This window comes from Carcharodon carcharias, chromosome 11 (genome assembly GCF_017639515.1).
Source record: "Carcharodon carcharias isolate sCarCar2 chromosome 11, sCarCar2.pri, whole genome shotgun sequence".
Lineage (NCBI taxonomy): Eukaryota > Metazoa > Chordata > Chondrichthyes > Lamniformes > Lamnidae > Carcharodon > Carcharodon carcharias.
The window spans coordinates 30,400,530-30,417,124 of NC_054477.1; the positions used below are offsets into that span (position 1 = coordinate 30,400,530).

At 42.5% G+C, this 16,595-nt stretch overlaps 1 protein-coding gene across 2 annotated transcripts in view; it reads left to right on the forward strand.

Moving 5' to 3' along the window:
• Positions 1–11,559, forward strand: part of LOC121283828 (mitochondrial uncoupling protein 2-like) — a 52,427-nt gene extending 40,868 nt beyond the window's left edge. For both annotated transcript variants that reach the window (XM_041198602.1, XM_041198601.1), the window contains exons 6-8: positions 5,106–5,207; positions 10,144–10,324; positions 10,872–11,559. In XM_041198602.1, the coding sequence (XP_041054536.1) occupies positions 5,106–5,207; positions 10,144–10,324; positions 10,872–10,971 (383 nt within the window). In that variant the 3' untranslated portion in view covers positions 10,972–11,559. The remainder of the gene's footprint in view (positions 1–5,105; positions 5,208–10,143; positions 10,325–10,871) is intronic.
• Positions 11,560–16,595: the final 5,036 nt, after the last annotated feature.

Consider the following 16,595-nt stretch of genomic DNA (forward strand, 5'->3'; position numbering starts at 1 on the left):
ACTTGTCACTCCTGAATTCAGGTCACAAATCTCAAAATAATAAATACAAATTGCAAAACGGCTGTGATAGTATCATCAAGTTTCCATCATGGATTTAATCTGCCTAGCACACATCACCTGCCGTGCCATAACAAGGAAAATTCATTTAATGATTCAGAAACGAGGGACTAGTTGTCCCTGAGTACGGAACCTGCTGCTGGGGTGGGAACCTGGAAACACTGGCAGCAGGACCCTGAGGGAGATTTTGGAGGAGGGTGAAGATTTCACAGACTGTTCCCAGGAGCCCCATCCATGTAAGGATGCAGACAAGTTCCACTGGGTGGGGGTGGGTGGTGGGGGTGGTGGTGCAGGGTGAGAAATTAAATGTGGCATTGCTGCTCCTCTGGTCTGCTGCTGGGAAGCTGCCTTCATCCATCAGCCAGGCTCTAGCCTTGGTGGGGGTGGGGGACCCACCTGCCTTAAAAAAATTCCTGACTTCTTCTGAATGTCCTTTTTAATAGGTACATTTTTTTAAAATTGGCTAGCCGCCTATGGAGCATAGGTAGCTGTCAGCACCCTCCCCTCCCACTCTCCTCCAAAGCAGTTTACTTGAAAATACACTGGAGGCAGGGACAAGCTTGCAGACTGTCCCAGTGTCGTGCCTAACTCTGGCCCTGCCGCCTCAGCCCAATGAAAATTCTGCCCTAGGTGGCACAAATTAAAAATCAGCAATTTCATTTCTCAGACTTAGAATTTGATTTGATGATTTGCTCAATTAGCTTGGAAGGTTCATAGAACCATAAAGTTGTGGTGCAGAAAGAGGCCATTCAGCCCGTCATGTCTGCGCTGGCCAAAGGGAGAGAAAAAAAGGAACCAGCCGCTCATTTTAATCCCACTTTCCAGCATCTGGCCCATAGCCTTGCAGGTTACAGCACTTCAGATGCTGATCCAGGTACCTATTTTTTTTAAATGAATTGAGTGGTTCTGCCTCAACCACCAACTTAGGCAGTGAATTCCAGACTCCACCACCCTCTGGGTGAAAACACTTTTCCTCATGTGTCCTCTAATCCTGCAATCTATGAGCCCCGGACCACCCTCATCAATCCTCCTTGTTACTTCCTCTCAAAATTCTATTAAGGTAATAAGAAACTATCTTCCCCCAACAAAACCACGCTGACCATCCCTGACAACCCGTGCCTTTCCAAGTGACCATTTATCCTGTGTCTCAGAATTGTTTCCAAACTAATAATTTGCGTACCTCTGAAGTCAGACTGACTGGTGTATAATTTTCTGCCCTATCCTTTGCATCCTTTTCAAATAATGGTATAATGTTCGCAGACCTCCAATCCTCTGGGATCTTGCCTGTATCTAGTGAGGATTGGAAAATGATCCTCAAAGCATCTGCTATTTCTTCCCTGGCTTGTTTCAACAGCCTGGGATACAATCCATCTGGCCCTGGTGATTTGTCCACTTTCAAGGATGCCAGTCCCTCCAGTACTTCCTCTCTCACTGCTAGTGTATCTAATGTTTCACACTCTTCTTTAACTTGAATGTCTGCATCATCCCTCTCCTTAGTGAAGACAGACACGGTGCTCATTGAGAACCCTGCCCGCATCTTCTGCATCCACCCACAAGTTACCATGTACATCTCTGATAGGCCCTACATTTTCCATAGTTATCCTCTTGCTCTTAATGTACTGGTAAAACATCTTAGGATTTTCTTTGATTTTACCTGCCAATATTTTTTCATATCCTCTTTGCTTTTCTATTTTCCATTTTTACTTCAACCCTGTACTTTCTATACTCCTCTAGGCTTTCTACAGTATTAAGTCTTTTGTGACTGTCATAAGCTTTCTTTTTCTGCTTTATCTTGGTGTGTATGCTTCTGGATAACCAGAGGGCTTTATGTTTGGCAGTACCACCCTCTTTCTTTGTGGGGACATGTTTACACTGTGCCCATTAGAATCTCACCTTTGAATGCCTCCCACTGATTTGACAGTTTTTCCTTCTCAATAGCTGTATTCAGTCCACTCTCGCCAGCTCACCTCTCAGCTTTGTAAAATTTGTCTTCCCCCAATTTAGAATTTTTACTCCTGTTCTGTCTTTGTCCTTTTCCATAATAATGCTAAATCTAACTATGGTCTTCCACAAACATTCACTCCCTCCATCACTGACACAAGATGCACTGCAGGAATTCACCAAGGCTCCCCTGACAGCACCTTCCAAATCCACGATCATACCATCTAGAAGGACAAGGGCAGAAGATAGATGGGAACACCACCACCTGGAAGTTCCCCTCCAAATCACTCACCATCCTGACTTGGAAATATATCGCCGTTCCTTCACTGTCGCTGGGTCAAAATCCTGGAACTCCCTTCTCAACAGCACAGTGGGTGTACCTACACCACATGGACTGCTGTGGTTCAAGAAGGCAGCTCACCACCACTTTCTCAAGGGAAACTAGGGATGGGCAATAAATGCTGGCCCAGCCAGTGAAGCCTACATCTCATGAATGAATCCAAAATGGTCCCCCACTGCTACTTCATCCACTTGCCCAGCTTCATTTCCTAAGACTAAATTTAGAATTGCACCCCTTTTTGTTGAGTTTACGTGCTGGTTAAAAAAGTTCTCTTGAATGCAGTTCAAGAATTTTGCGCCCTCTGTGCCCTTCACACTGTTCATATCCCAATTGATATTAGGGTAATTGAAGTCCCCAACTATTATTGCCCTATTGCTCTTGCACTCCGAAATCTGTCTACATATTTGTTCTTCTAACTCCCTTCCACTATTTGGGGGTCTATAGCACGCTCCTAGCAATGTCACTGCACCATTTTTTTTAATTCTGAGCTCAACCCGTATGGCATCACTTGATGCTTCATTTAGTATATCATCCCTACTCATGGCTGTAATTGATTTCTTTAACCAATAAAGCTATATCCCCCTCCCTATCCTGTCTGAAAACTTTATGCAGGGATGTTGAGCTGCCGTTTTTGCCCCTCCTTAAGTCACGTTCCTGTTCTAGCAATTATATCAATGTGTCTCTGCCCTCAGCTCATTGGCTTTATTTGCTATGCTCCTTGCACTTATTATATACCTTATTAACACTGCCAAAGTTCTGTGCTGTACACTTTTTTAAGCTATGCTGCTTCTATCTTTCAGAGTCACTCACTAACTCTCCATCTCCTGTTCCCTGCTCTGAATTTTCCCTCTGGTTCCCATTCCCCCTGCCAACCTAGTTTAAACCCACTCCCCCGCCACCACAACAGCACTAGCAAATCTCCCTGCGAGGATATTCATCCTAGTCCTGTTCAGGTGTAGAGTCTGCAGGTCCCACCTTCCCCAGAACCAGTCCCAATGCCCCAGAAATCTGATGCCTACCCTCCTACACCAGCTTTCCAGCCATGTGTTTAATCACTTCATTCTCTTATTTCTATACTTGCTTGCAAGTGGGACTGGGAGTAATCATGGGATTACTGCTTTAGAGGTCCTGCTTTTCCATCTCCTTCCTAGCTCCCTAAAATCTGCTTTCAGGACCTCCTCCCATTTCCTACCTAAGTCATTGGTGCCAATGTGGACCACAGTCTCTGGCTGATCACCCTCCTTCAGAAGAATGTCCTGCAGCTGCTCCATGACACCCTTGACCCTGGCACCAGGAAGGTAACATACTACCCTGGAGTCACTTCTACAGCCAGAGAAACGTCTCTCTGTTCCCCTAGCTAATGAGTCCCCTATCACTACTGTTCTTCCCCTCTTCTTTCTCCCCTCCTGTACAGCAGAGCTGCCTTTGGTGCCACAAACCTGGGTCTGACTGCACTCCTCCAAGGAACAAACAGGTATCCCTCACAGGTATCCAAAATGGAAAACTGATTGGTGAGCGGGACCCCAGGGGACTCCTGCACAACCTGCCTAATTTTCTTGGACTGTTTGGTGGTCACCCATTCCCTTTCTGCCTCCAGGCTCCTAAGCTGCAGTGTGACCACCTCTCTTGCCATGCCATCCATGTAGCGTTCAGTCTCACGGATGTGCCACAGTGACTCCAGCCGCTGCTCAAGCCCTGAAGCCTGGAGCTCAAGGTTCTGCAGCTGGTGACACTTCCTGCACATGTGGTTGTCTAGGACACTGGTAGTGTCCACAACTTCCCACCTATTACAAGACACGCATTCTGCATGACCGAGTTGTCCTGCCATGGCTTCAATTTACTTCCCTTGCGTTAACTTTATTTTACTTATGCAACTTTATTCTACCTGGCCTCAACTTTATTTCCCTATTGGTGCTTGTGTTTCTTACTTGAATGTAAGTAGCCCCTTCTTTTTAATAAGAATAAGCTTTTCTAATTCTCAGCTACTTGATGACACTCTAACAGCAGTTTCTCACCAACTAATGAACTTGTGTTGCTCCAGTGACGTTGAGTGCTAGGTGCTACTGACTGCCTGTCCCAGGGTCCTCCTCTCACATATTAGCAGGCTTTTTCAGACGATGCTTAGTTGTCTTACTGTGGCCTCTCCTGTCAGCTGTTTTGAATCTTTGGAACTCTTGTAGCAATTGGAGACTTTTTTTTAATATTCATTTGTGAGATGTGGGTGTTGCTGGCTAGGCCAGCGTTTATTGCTGGACCCTTGTTTAGAGGGCATTTTTCTTAAGAATCAACCACATTGCTGTGGGTCTGGAGTCACATGTAGGCCAGACCAGATGAGGATAGCAGATTTCCCTCCCTAAAGGATATTGAGCCAGATGGGTTTTTATGACAATCAACAATGGTTTCATGGTCATCATTAGGTTTTAACTGCAGATATTTATTGAATTGGATTTGAACCCAGGTCCCTAGAGCATTACCCTGGGTCTCTGGATTTACTGGTCTAGTGACAATACCACTACACCACCGTCTCCCCTTGAAGCATGTGAACAATGTTCAGCTAAACATTCATGGACATTCTACCTTTTTTTCCCTAATTACTTTCTGTGCAAATCTGTTAAAATAAGGTAGCTTTTTTTTTTGGTGTTTTGAGATGGGGGGAGGCTGTGGAGGGAGGGGTAAGAGGCAGGATCTGAATATCTAACATTGTAAATTCTAACTTCTAGATTGGTTATGAATATTGTTAAGATCAGGATTATAATTGTTTCTGCAGGGACCATGCCAAATATTGCTCGCAATGCTATTGTGAACTGCACAGAACTCGTTACATATGATCTGATCAAAGATCTGTTGTTGAAGAATGGTCTTTTGAGTGGTAAGTGTTAGAAGAGATTACCTGATGCTTATACATTGGAATATTAGCTACTCTGAGCTTATTGTAGTTTAATAGTGTGGGATTTTCAAATTTGGATTGATGAAGATTAAGCTAGTGTAAAGAATCTACTCAGTTTATCTATTCTGGAAGAAATGAAACTGGAAAACGGTTTTGACCATGTTCTAAAGTGTGTAACTTGCATTGAAATTGCCTTCTGAAATCTAATGTGATTTTTGCTTGTTTAAAAAAAAAACCCAGTGCTATTTCAAATATATTTCTGCTGCCAAGATTAAGCAGTTGGTTCGATAGCAGTCTCGAGTTGTGCCAGTTGCAATGTGACTGCCGGGTGGGCACATCTATATTTGCGCGAAGTTTTGACAGTGGCTCCTATTATCTTAGATCTAGTTTGTACTTTAAAATGTGTGAACAAACAAGCTGATCCATCACTCACTCTCACTCCTAATGGGTATTTTATGCATAATATAATCATTGGCATAACTGGCATTGTTACTAGTGGAAATATGGTTATAAAGAAATCAATTTATGCAAGTATTTTTTTTCTCTTTGACAATTTATACAGGAACTAATAACAAATGGCTAGCTAAGGAAGTTAAGGATGGTGAAAGAAAAGACTGAAAAGATTAGTGGTAGGTCAGATGATTGGGAAAATTTTAGAAACCAGCAAAGGATGACTTAGAGGGAGGAATTAGAATGAGAGTAAACTAGCAAATATAAAAATAGACTGTAAGAACTTCTACAGGTATATAAAAGGAAGAGAGTAGCTAAAGTAAATGTTCATCCCGTAGAGGAAACAACTGGGGAATTAATATTGGGAAACAAGGAAATGACTGAGACTTTGAACAAGTATTTTGTATCTATCCTCATAGCAGAAAGCGCTGAAAGCATCCCAAGAATAATAGAAACGAAGGGAGAGGACTTATAACTATCACTAGAGGGAAAAAATCCTAGGAAAACCAATGGGACTAAAGGCTGACAAGTCCCTTAGACCTGCATCCTAGGGTCTGAAAGGAAGTGGCTGTAGAGTTGAAGGGTGCCTAGGCTGTAGTCTTCCAAAATTCCCTGGATTCTGGAAAGGTCCCACGGATTGGAAAGATAATTGGCAAGGTGTGCTGCACTGATGAGTGCTGCACAGGAGAATGTTGGGCAAGTTAAATGTGGGGGTTTGGCATTTGCAAGTGTCTTGCCACTCACCTGTTATGCCCTCTTGAGATCCTGGATCCTCTTGGTGCACAGGTTTCAGGTTGGAGGGAGCACACTCCTCCTGCTGACTTCCTTGACCACTTCCATCCACACCTGCCTGCCTGGAGAGGTTGCAGTGCTCCTCACATCTTAAGAGGGCTCACCTCTTTGCAGCCTCTGATCCCACAGCAGGATCTCGAAATAAGAGTGAGAGCCAGGGAGCAGCCTTTCCAGGCCTCCTCTCCGATCCTGTAGTTGATTCAGTCTCAAAGTCTAAGTCCAGTTCACCTATTCTAACCCATGCAGGTGCCTTTGATTAGAAATCCTTCCTTTAATAGATCCAGTGCATCATCCCATCAACCTTCCCTGATTAGTTGGGATGTCACGGCTCAGAGTCCGCTGCAGCTGTCAACAGTCCCTGCAGAAACAGCAGGACCATGGTGGTAAAATCCTGCTCTTTTCTGTTTATGCCTCACCCTGAAGTCTCATTGTCTGCCAAATTTGAGGTGCATGTTTGTGTGGGTGGAGAGGGGGGTACTGATGGTAAGGAAACGAGGACTGTTTTTGCTCTTGCGTGTCAAGAATTGGTACACCATGCAGTCAGTTACTAGCCTGACTGAAATGCTTTCCCCTAGATGTGGAAACTCTCAAAACACTTACATTGGACAGAATTTAATGTCTAACCCCAAGACGAGTTCAGAGGTGTGGGCCATATGATCGGATGGTAGAGTGGGGGTGGAGATCCAACCTCCCTCCAATGAAGTCCGGGAAGAAAAGGTTTGCGGGTGGCCTTCCCACCTGGAGGCCAGTTAAGGCTGTTGAGTATTCAACCAACGGTGGGCAGGGGACCCTACATCTGAGGAGGCTGCTCAGCCCTGTCAGCTTTGCCACCAGCCTACTGGGGGAATCCTTCATTCATGGGCACTCTGCCAGATTGAGGGACCTGATATTGAGAAGGCGGGAGCTGCAGGAAGCCATCCGCTTCTCAGTCCTTGCTTCCAATCCCCTCCTGTGACTCCTATCCTGCCCACGCTTGCCTCTATTTGGGGATCCATCAGTGGTTCTCATTGTAGGCCCCACTGTAGTACTAGCAAAAATGTCTCCAGATTTCCAGGCAAAACTACAGTTTGCATCCTTCCTGTCCTCATGAAGCTTCAGTGGGTTTTAGCCGAGAGACTTCATATGATTTCCATCCTCCTTTCAATTCCATCCATTCTCTGTCTCGGCCTCTTTCTCCCATTTACACCCTCTGGTCTTGCTGATGGTAGCATTCAACTTACTCAGTGCTTCACTATCAGTTGTCACTGCCATCAAACTCAGTGGGAAAGATTTTCAGGGCCCGTCAAAATCTGGAGCGGTGGACAGGACACAAATACTGACCAATGTACCAGATTCCCAATCCTGTTCCCAGCATTGGCCAAGGACCCAGTTGGACTACCAGCCTCAACTTAAGGGAGGCCATTTGGCCTCCAGTTTCCCAATGCAAGGGGGGCAGTTCAGCTGCCAAGAGGCAGGCACCCAGTGGCTGGCCAGGAGGGCCAGTGCTCCAGGAAGCCCTATAATACAGACCTTCCCAGCCTAGATGGATGTGGGTGCAGCTAAAGGTCATCCAGTAGGGGATTCCCCCAACCACATTGATGGCCTGACTGCCTTTTCTGTTTTTAATATATTTTTTAAGAAGATGAGGGATTTTTCCATGTGGAATTTTGTGCCCTCCCCTGTGTTAAATTTGGTGGGGAGGCATTTAATCAGGTGGGGACCCTGCTGCTTTCCTGCCTCCTCCACAATTTAAGTCCATGGCAGAAAGGCCTGTGGACAGCCTTCCTGCACTGCTGCCAACTGAGACCCTTAGGTGGGAAATAATACCCAGTTAAGGGCCCATCCTGCCACTGCTGGTATTAACCCAGCTGTGGATAGGGGGCTTGCCATGTGGGGTTGCTTGCAGGCTCTAGGAGTTGGGTCCTTGGGTCCCTCCATTCAAAGCTACTCTGCTTGATGGGGGCACCGGGGGGACCTGGCATCAGGAAGGGGGGCGCATTTCAGAGCTGCCCCCTTGCTCCTGCTGCTGACCACTCTGTGTCTCTCTCTCTCTCTCTCTCTCTCTCTCTTCCCCAACCATCACCATGACTCACATCTGGCTTGGAATCCAGTGAGAATCTTGTGCCTCAGGTGGGTGTTGTACTAGCAGCAACCACTGCCTACCTAGATTGGCAGCTCTTAGTCGGCCCTGGGGTTGTTGATATGGGGGGGGGTGGTGGCCTGCCCCTGGCAGCTAAAGTGCCTAAATGGAACAAGATGCAGTGGGCCTTCCTGTGAAGAGGAGACATAGGGCATAGGGCTCTCACTGGCTCTCCAGTTGGTGGCTGAGATCCCCATAGCCTCCACAAGATTCTGCCCATCCTGGCTCCTGTTTCTTGCCCCCAAAGCAAAAAATGCAGCCCAGTGTCTCAGTATGTCCACCATGCCACCTCCCTTTCTACCTTAAGAAATCTCTCGGAGCCTTCTCTACACGTAACACAAATTTATTTACTATACACACGTATACCGTACGTGGAAAGATGCTGTTAACGTACACATCCCCTTTCCCTTCCTGTTTGATTGCTGAGATTTACCAGAATTAAATCTTCCCAAAAATGAAGGTTCTGGCTTCTTGCTCTTATGTTTCAAGCAATCGGTGTCATTGTTTCCTACCAGAATACAGTTACTGCTCATCCAGTGCTGGCGAAATTAGATGCAACCATTTGAAACTTAATTTTGACATTGCCTGTTTCATTTCGTTGTCGCTTAGAAAATTCATAAACTATTTTGTGTGACATTCTATTTCTATCAAATTTGAGATATTGAAAGTTGAGATTGTCATGCAGAATCTAACCACTCAAATAGTTCTGGCGGCTGAGCAGTTTGTAATATAGTTCACAGAACCTCAGTGCAGAAGAGGCCTTTCGGCCTATCGAATCTGCACCGACAGGTGAGAAACACCTGACCTACCTACCTAATCCCATTTACCAGCACTTGGCCCATAGCCTTGAATGTTATGATGTGCCAAATGCTCATCCAGGTACTTTTTAAAGGATGTGGGGCAACTCACCTCCAACACCCTCCCAGGCAGTGCATTCCAGACCATCACCACTGTCTGGGTAGTTGAATTTTTTAATCTAATATACTTTTCCATATGTGACCTTTCTGGTTTAAGATTTTTGCATCCAGTCCAATTAAATGTTGAGGGAGGTTAATGATACGAAGTTGCTTTATTTGATACTTCCTTGCAGAATAGGCGTGTAGGTGCGAAGTACTCCTCCTCTCCCCAGTGGCCTGTCTAGCTGTGATACCAAGGGGAGAGCTAATGGGAATGAACTACCTTCCTACAGCTGAAGATGGTGGCTTATTTGGAATAGGGAATGGCCAATGGTGCTATTTCATTTGGAGTGCTGTGTGATATGCTAGGGCGACACCAACATTTTTATTAATAAGTAATTAATCTGTCTAATAGGAAATTCTAAAATGTGGTTTTATGGGGCCAGCAAAGTTCAGCCTCTATAAATTGAGCACCAGATGCCAAATCTCTTCTCAGTTGCTTGGAATAGCTTCTGTTTCTGTTGAATTTTTTTTAAAAGGTTCCAAAACAAACTTTGAGAGGAATGTTCACATAAAAGGCACTTGACTTTAACAATACATTTTAACTCTGAATTGCTGCAAAAATGTCTTTCAAACCAATGTTTTAATGTCTTCCCTACAGATAACCTTCCATGCCATTTCTCTTCTGCTATTGGTGCTGGATTCTGCACAACCATTATTGCTTCGCCTGTTGATGTAGTGAAGACAAGATACATGAACTCTGCCCCTGGCCAATATAGCAGTGCCTTAAACTGTGCAGTAACCATGTTTACAAAGGAGGGTCTTACAGCCTTCTATAAAGGGTGAGTGCTTATCACTAACGTTTCTAACATATTAGAAACACAAATGTTGCACTTGTTATTGGAGATACCTACTTTTTTTAATTTGGGGAGGTGTATGTTAGCAAGATGAGGTTTGAATCTTGGTAGTTGGGATGCAAATAGGACACTAGAACTTGTGGGTATGAAAGGCAAAAACAGGGAAGCTATTTGGAAGATCATCAACTATTGGCCGCAGTGGAGGGTGAAAGGAGAAGAGAGTTTGGGAGGATGTTGAAAGAAGTTTGGGCATCTTTTTGATGTCATTGATTAATTCCACCATATTACATTTTTAAAAATACAAACTAGTTTAGTATTTAAAGTAAGCAACATTGCATGATTTCAGCTTAAAATGGATTGGAGTTATTGACATCTAAAATGACCTTCTTAAAATCTTAAGTGTTGTCTGTCCGTATATAGTACAGCTTTTAAATCTAATTTGCTGTGTGCAATTAGTGTAGCAAATATGCTTTGAATGTATACCCATGCATGTTTGTACTATCATCTAAGTGCAATTATTATTTCATTCCAGGTTTATGCCATCATTTCTACGTCTGGGGTCATGGAACATAGTGATGTTTATTACATATGAACAGCTGAAACGAGCTATGATGGTAGCCAGGCTTTCTTGAGAATCTTCTCTGTAAACAAAAATAATGCTTAGTTTTAGCTGCTGGAGTTTGCACAACTTGTACACCAATATAAACTCTTTTTAGTTCCTCCTACCTCTTTCATTAGAATTTTGCATATTTACTCCTAGGTTTTGTAAGACCTTGGGAATGGTTTCAGATTTTAAATCTTAATGTCCTATTGTTCTGTATAACAGTTTCTTTACTGATATTTCATATCTATCTTTGGCACAATGTAACCATTGGCGTAAATGGTTGCAGATTTGTTTTACCAAGGGCCATACACACATTGATGCAATTGTCTCGACGACGACATTTTATTTTTCTTCCCCAATAAATTTTATATGCCAGCAGGAAACAGCCACTCTAAATTTCGTAAATTTGTGTTAGAAAATCTATTAGCAGTTGGAAAAATTCATTCTGGAATTAAAGTACCACACAGGAAGAACCATGGCTCCACTTTGGAGTAATGTGCTTGACTTTATAACATTTTTTAATAGTACTGTTGCTGTTCTATCTAAAAGAAAGAAACCTTTTTTTAATTATATCTCATTGCAGTCTCAAATAATAAAAACTTATTCTCATGGTAAAGTATATGTACTTTTTTTCCCAGGTTTGTGCTTGTAGCTTATGCATTTGATAACAGCCCATTTTTTAGAGATAATTTTGAAGCTGGTTTCATAATTGAACTGTTTTAAGTTTTTTAGTTATGACCTCATAGCACTGTAGAAAATTACAGCACAGGAGGCCACTTGGTCCATCTTATCCACGCCAGCAGACAAGAAGCCATTCAGCTAAATGCCACTTTCCAACTCTTGATCTGCAGTTGTGTAGGTTATGGCATTTCGAGTGCATATCCAAATACATTTTTAAATGTTGGGAGTTTTTCTGCTGCTACCACCCTTTTTGTGCAGTGAGTTTCAGACTCCCAGCATCCTCTGGGTGAAAGAATTATCCTTCAAATTCTCTAAACCTCTTGTAACAAGGTAGGATTAATTGATAATCTCCTAGTGAAGGCACCCCTAGGTAGCAGCGATCATAATATGATTGAATTTTACATCCATTTTAAGGGAGAAATGAGTGTGTCCAAGAGTAGTATTTTAAACTTAAATAAGGGTAATTATGAAGGCATGAAAGCAGAACTAGCTAAAGTACACTGGCAAATAAGGTTAAGGGGTATGTCAATAGAAGTTCAGTGGCAGACACTTAAAGGGATATTTCAGAAGACACAGCATATATACATTCCAATGAGAAATAAAAATCCCAAGGGGAGGGCCCACCATCCATGGTTAACTAAAAAAGTTAAAGACAGTATCACACTTAAAGAAAAAGCATATAACTACACAAAAACAAGTGGCAGGACAGAAGATTTGGAAAGAATATATAAAGAACAGCAAAGAATGACAAAAAGATTAAGAAGGAGGGAAAAACTAGAGTATGAGAGAAAGCTAGGCAATAACATAAATACGGATAGTAAGAGTTTCTATAGATATTTAAATAAGAGTTAATGAAGTGAGCGTTGGTCCTATAGAGTGTGTGTGTGTGTGTGTGTATGTGTCTGTAATTTTCCCTTCCATTTCCTGATTTACCAATCACCAGGGACGTGGTATTGAGCAAATCATTAGGGCTGACAAAGCTCCAGGTCCAGATGGACTTCACTGCAAGATCTTGAAAAAAGTGGCTAGTGAAATAGTTGATGCACTGGTTTCAATTTTCCAAAATTCCCTAGATTCGGGGAAGCTTCCATTAGATTGGAAAATAGCAAATATAACTCCTTTATTCAAAAAGGGAAATCGAAAACAGGAAACTATAGGCCAGTTAGCCTAATATCTGTCATAGGGGAAAATGGTTATATTATAGCAGGTCACTTAAAAAAACTCAAGGCAATCAGGCAAAGCCAACATGGTTTTGTAAAACAGAAATCCTGTTCAATCTATTTATTGGAGTTCTTTGAAGGAGTCATGTGCTGTGGCTAAAGGGGAACTGGTGGATGTACCATACTTAAGATTTCCATAAGGCATTTGCTAAAATGTCACATCAAAGGTTATTACAGAAAATAAAAGCTCATGATGTAGGGGTAACAGATTGGCTAGCTAACAGGAAGCAGAGGGTCATTTTCTGGTTGGCAGGATGTGACAAGTGGTGTGCTACAGGGATTAGTGCTGGGGCCTCAACTTTTTACGATTTCTATAAATGACTAGAAGAGACCAAAGGAATGGTTGCTAAATTTGCTGACAATGCAAAGATGGGTAGGAAAGTAAATTGTGAAGAGGATGTAAGGAGGCTACAAAGTGACATAGGTAGGTTAAATGAGTGGGCAAAGATCCGGCAAATGGAGTATAATATGAGCAAATGTGAAATCGTTCATTTTAGCAGGAAGAATAAAAAAGCTTATTACCTAAATGGTAAGAGATTGAGGAGTTCTGATTCAGAGGGATCTGGGAGTCCTAATGCATGAATCTCAAAAGGTTAGTATGTAGGTATAGTAGGTAATTAGGAAAGCTAATAGCATGTTATCATTTATTGAGAAGGGAATTGAATACCAAAGTAGGGAGGTTATGCTTCAGTTGTACAGGGCATTGGTGAGACCACCTCTGGAGTATTGTGTACAATACTGGTCTCCTTATTTAAAGGATGATGTAAAGAGAAAGTTTATTAGACTAATACCAGGAATGGGTGGGTTGTCTTATGAGGAAAGGCTGGACAGGTTAGGCTTGTATCCACTGGAGTTTAGAAGAGTAAGAGGTGACTTGATTGAAACCTTATAAGATCCAGAGGGGTCTTGACAGGGGGGATGTGGAGAGAATGTTTCCTCTTGTGGGAGAATCGAGAACTAGGAGTCTGTTTAAAAATAAGGTGTTGCTCATTTAAGACATGAGAATTTTTTTCTGAGGATTGAGAGTCTTTGGAACTCTTCCTCAAAAGGCAGAAGCATAGTCTTTGAATACTTTTAAGGCAGAGCTAGAAAGACTCTTGATTAACGAGGGGGTGAAAGGTTATCAGGGGTAGGCAGGAGTGGGGTTGGGGTCACATTCAGATCAGCTACGATCTTATTGAATGGCAGAACAGGCTCGAGGGGCCAAGTGGCCTACCAATTCTCCTAATTCATATGAAAATCTAATGTCCTGATTATGCACATCTCAACCAGGGGGATAGAGTAGGGCCTTCCTATCCACTCCATCTGGACCCCTCCATAATTTTATATTCTTCAATTAGGTCTCTCTTCAGTCTCTTCTGTTCCAGAGTAAATAACCATAGCCTATCCAATCTTTCTTCACAACTAAAATTCTCCAGTCTAGGCAACATCCTTGTAAATCTGTGGAGAGGGACACAGAGTTAAAGTTTCAAGTCAAATATGACTCTTGATGTTGCCAGACCTGCTGAGTATGTTCAGTATTTTTTCTTTCAGATGTCCAACATGCATAGTATTTTGCTTTTATTCTTGTAAATTTCCTCTGTGCCCTCGCTTGTGCAAACACATCTTTCCTATAGTGCAGCTGACCAGAACTGCATACAGTACGCCAGCCAAGGCCTAACTAGTGTTTTATACAGTTCCAGCATAACCTATACTCCTATATAAGGAGGTATTAGGTAGGCTGTCTATAATTAAAAGTCAATAAAGCATCGGACTGAATGAGATCTAAGGATAATGAGGGAAGTGAGAGTGGAAATTGCGGCAACTTGAGGTGGTGCTTGAGGACTGAAGAATTGCAAATATTACACCCTTGTTCAAAAAAAGGTGTAAAGATAAGCCCAGTAACTATAGGCCAGTCAGTTTAATTTTAGTGGCGGAGAAACTTCTAGAAACAATTTGAGACAAAATTATTGGTCACGTGGACAAATGTGGGTTAATTATGAAAAGTTAGCACAGATTTATTGAGGGGAAAATAGTGTTGAACTAGCTTGGAGTTCTTTGAAAAGATAACACAGGGTTGTTGAGGACAATGATGTTACTGTGGTGTATGTGGACTTCAAAGGCATTTGATACAGTACCACACAACAGACTTGAGAGCAAAGTCATAAAGAAGTTGGTGGAATGGGTAGAGAGGTGGCAGATGAACTTCAATGCAGAGAAATGTGAAGTGATTCATTTTGGTAGGAAGACTATGTAGAGACAATATAAAATAAAGCACAGTTCTAAACGGGGTGCAGGAACAAAGGGCCCTGAGTGCATGTGTGTGTAAGTTATTGAAGGTAGCAGGACAGGTTGAGAGCACGGCTAATAGAGTGTAAAGTATCCTAGGCTTTATTAATAGGGGCATAAAGTACAAGAGCAAAGAGGTTATGTTGAACTTGTATAATACATTAGTTCACCTTCAGCTGGAGTATTGCGCCAGTTCAGGGCGCTGTACTTTAGGAAAGATGCGAAAGCATTGGAGACAGTATAGAAAAGATTCATGAAAATGGTTCCAGGGATGAGGGACTTAAGTTATGAAGACAAGGAGAAAATGTTCCCATTTGTGAAAGGATTGAAAACGAGAAGGCACAGATTTAAAGTAATTGGCAAAAGAAGCAAAAGCCACATGAGGAAAACCTTTTTTCACGCAATGAATGATTAAGATCTGGATTACACTGCCTTAGAGTGTGGTGGAGGCAGGTTCACTCAAGGCATTCAAAAGGGAAATAGGCAATCAATGAAAAGGAAGAATATGCATGGTATAGGGAACAGGGCAGTAGGTGAATTAATCACTCAGTGAGCTGGTGCAGACTTGATGGGCCGAATAGTGGCCTCCTGCATAGTAACAATTCTGTGATAAATCTATGCCTCGGCTATTAAAGGCAAGTATTCTGTATGCGGCTTTGATTATACCTGTCCTGCCACCTCAGGAATCTGTGGACATGCACTCAAAGGTCTTTTTGTTCCTCTACACTTCTCAGCATGCTACAATTTATTGTGTTTTCCCTTGCATTGTTGGCCTTTGCCAAACACATTACCTCATATCTGTCTGGATTGAACTCCATTGAAATCCCTCATGCTGGCAGTTGTATTTTGGCTATGGCCTGTCATGTGTTTTCCTTCAGATTTCAGCAACCTTTTTTTGTCTATATAGTCTTATTTCTAATTAGCACTGAGACCTTTGACAATAAATTGGCATATGGAGTAGCAAATCCCTATGAATATTTTGGCTGAGTTTGCTGAGAACATAACAGTCGCTTTGTAATACAGAACTTGAGCATTGCTGAAAAAGAGACATACTGTCCAAAGTTTTTCAACTTGCACTCAGGACAGATTTGCAAAAATACCAAATCTCAAAGGGAACAACAATTTATACTGCATGAGAAAAGGGTGCTGCCGTGCAGCTAACTGACAGGCTTTTATTTAAATTCAAAGTATGCAGATCGACTCTGGTCAAGGCATTGCCATGGGGAATGAACCAAGAAATGGTTGTCCCTCAAGCTATTGTTTAGTTGAAAAATGTACTATTTAGATTATACTCATGTTTTTTCTTTCAAAGTACATCACTTTACACTTATCTGCATTAAATTGTATCTGACAAGTCTCTTTCCATTTCACTAGTCAGTCTGTGTCCTGAAGTCTGCTGCTATCATGCTAACCCTTTACTAGGTCACCAAGTTTTATATGTTTCACAAACCTAGAGCTGATGTCAATAAACTAGTTAGGCAAG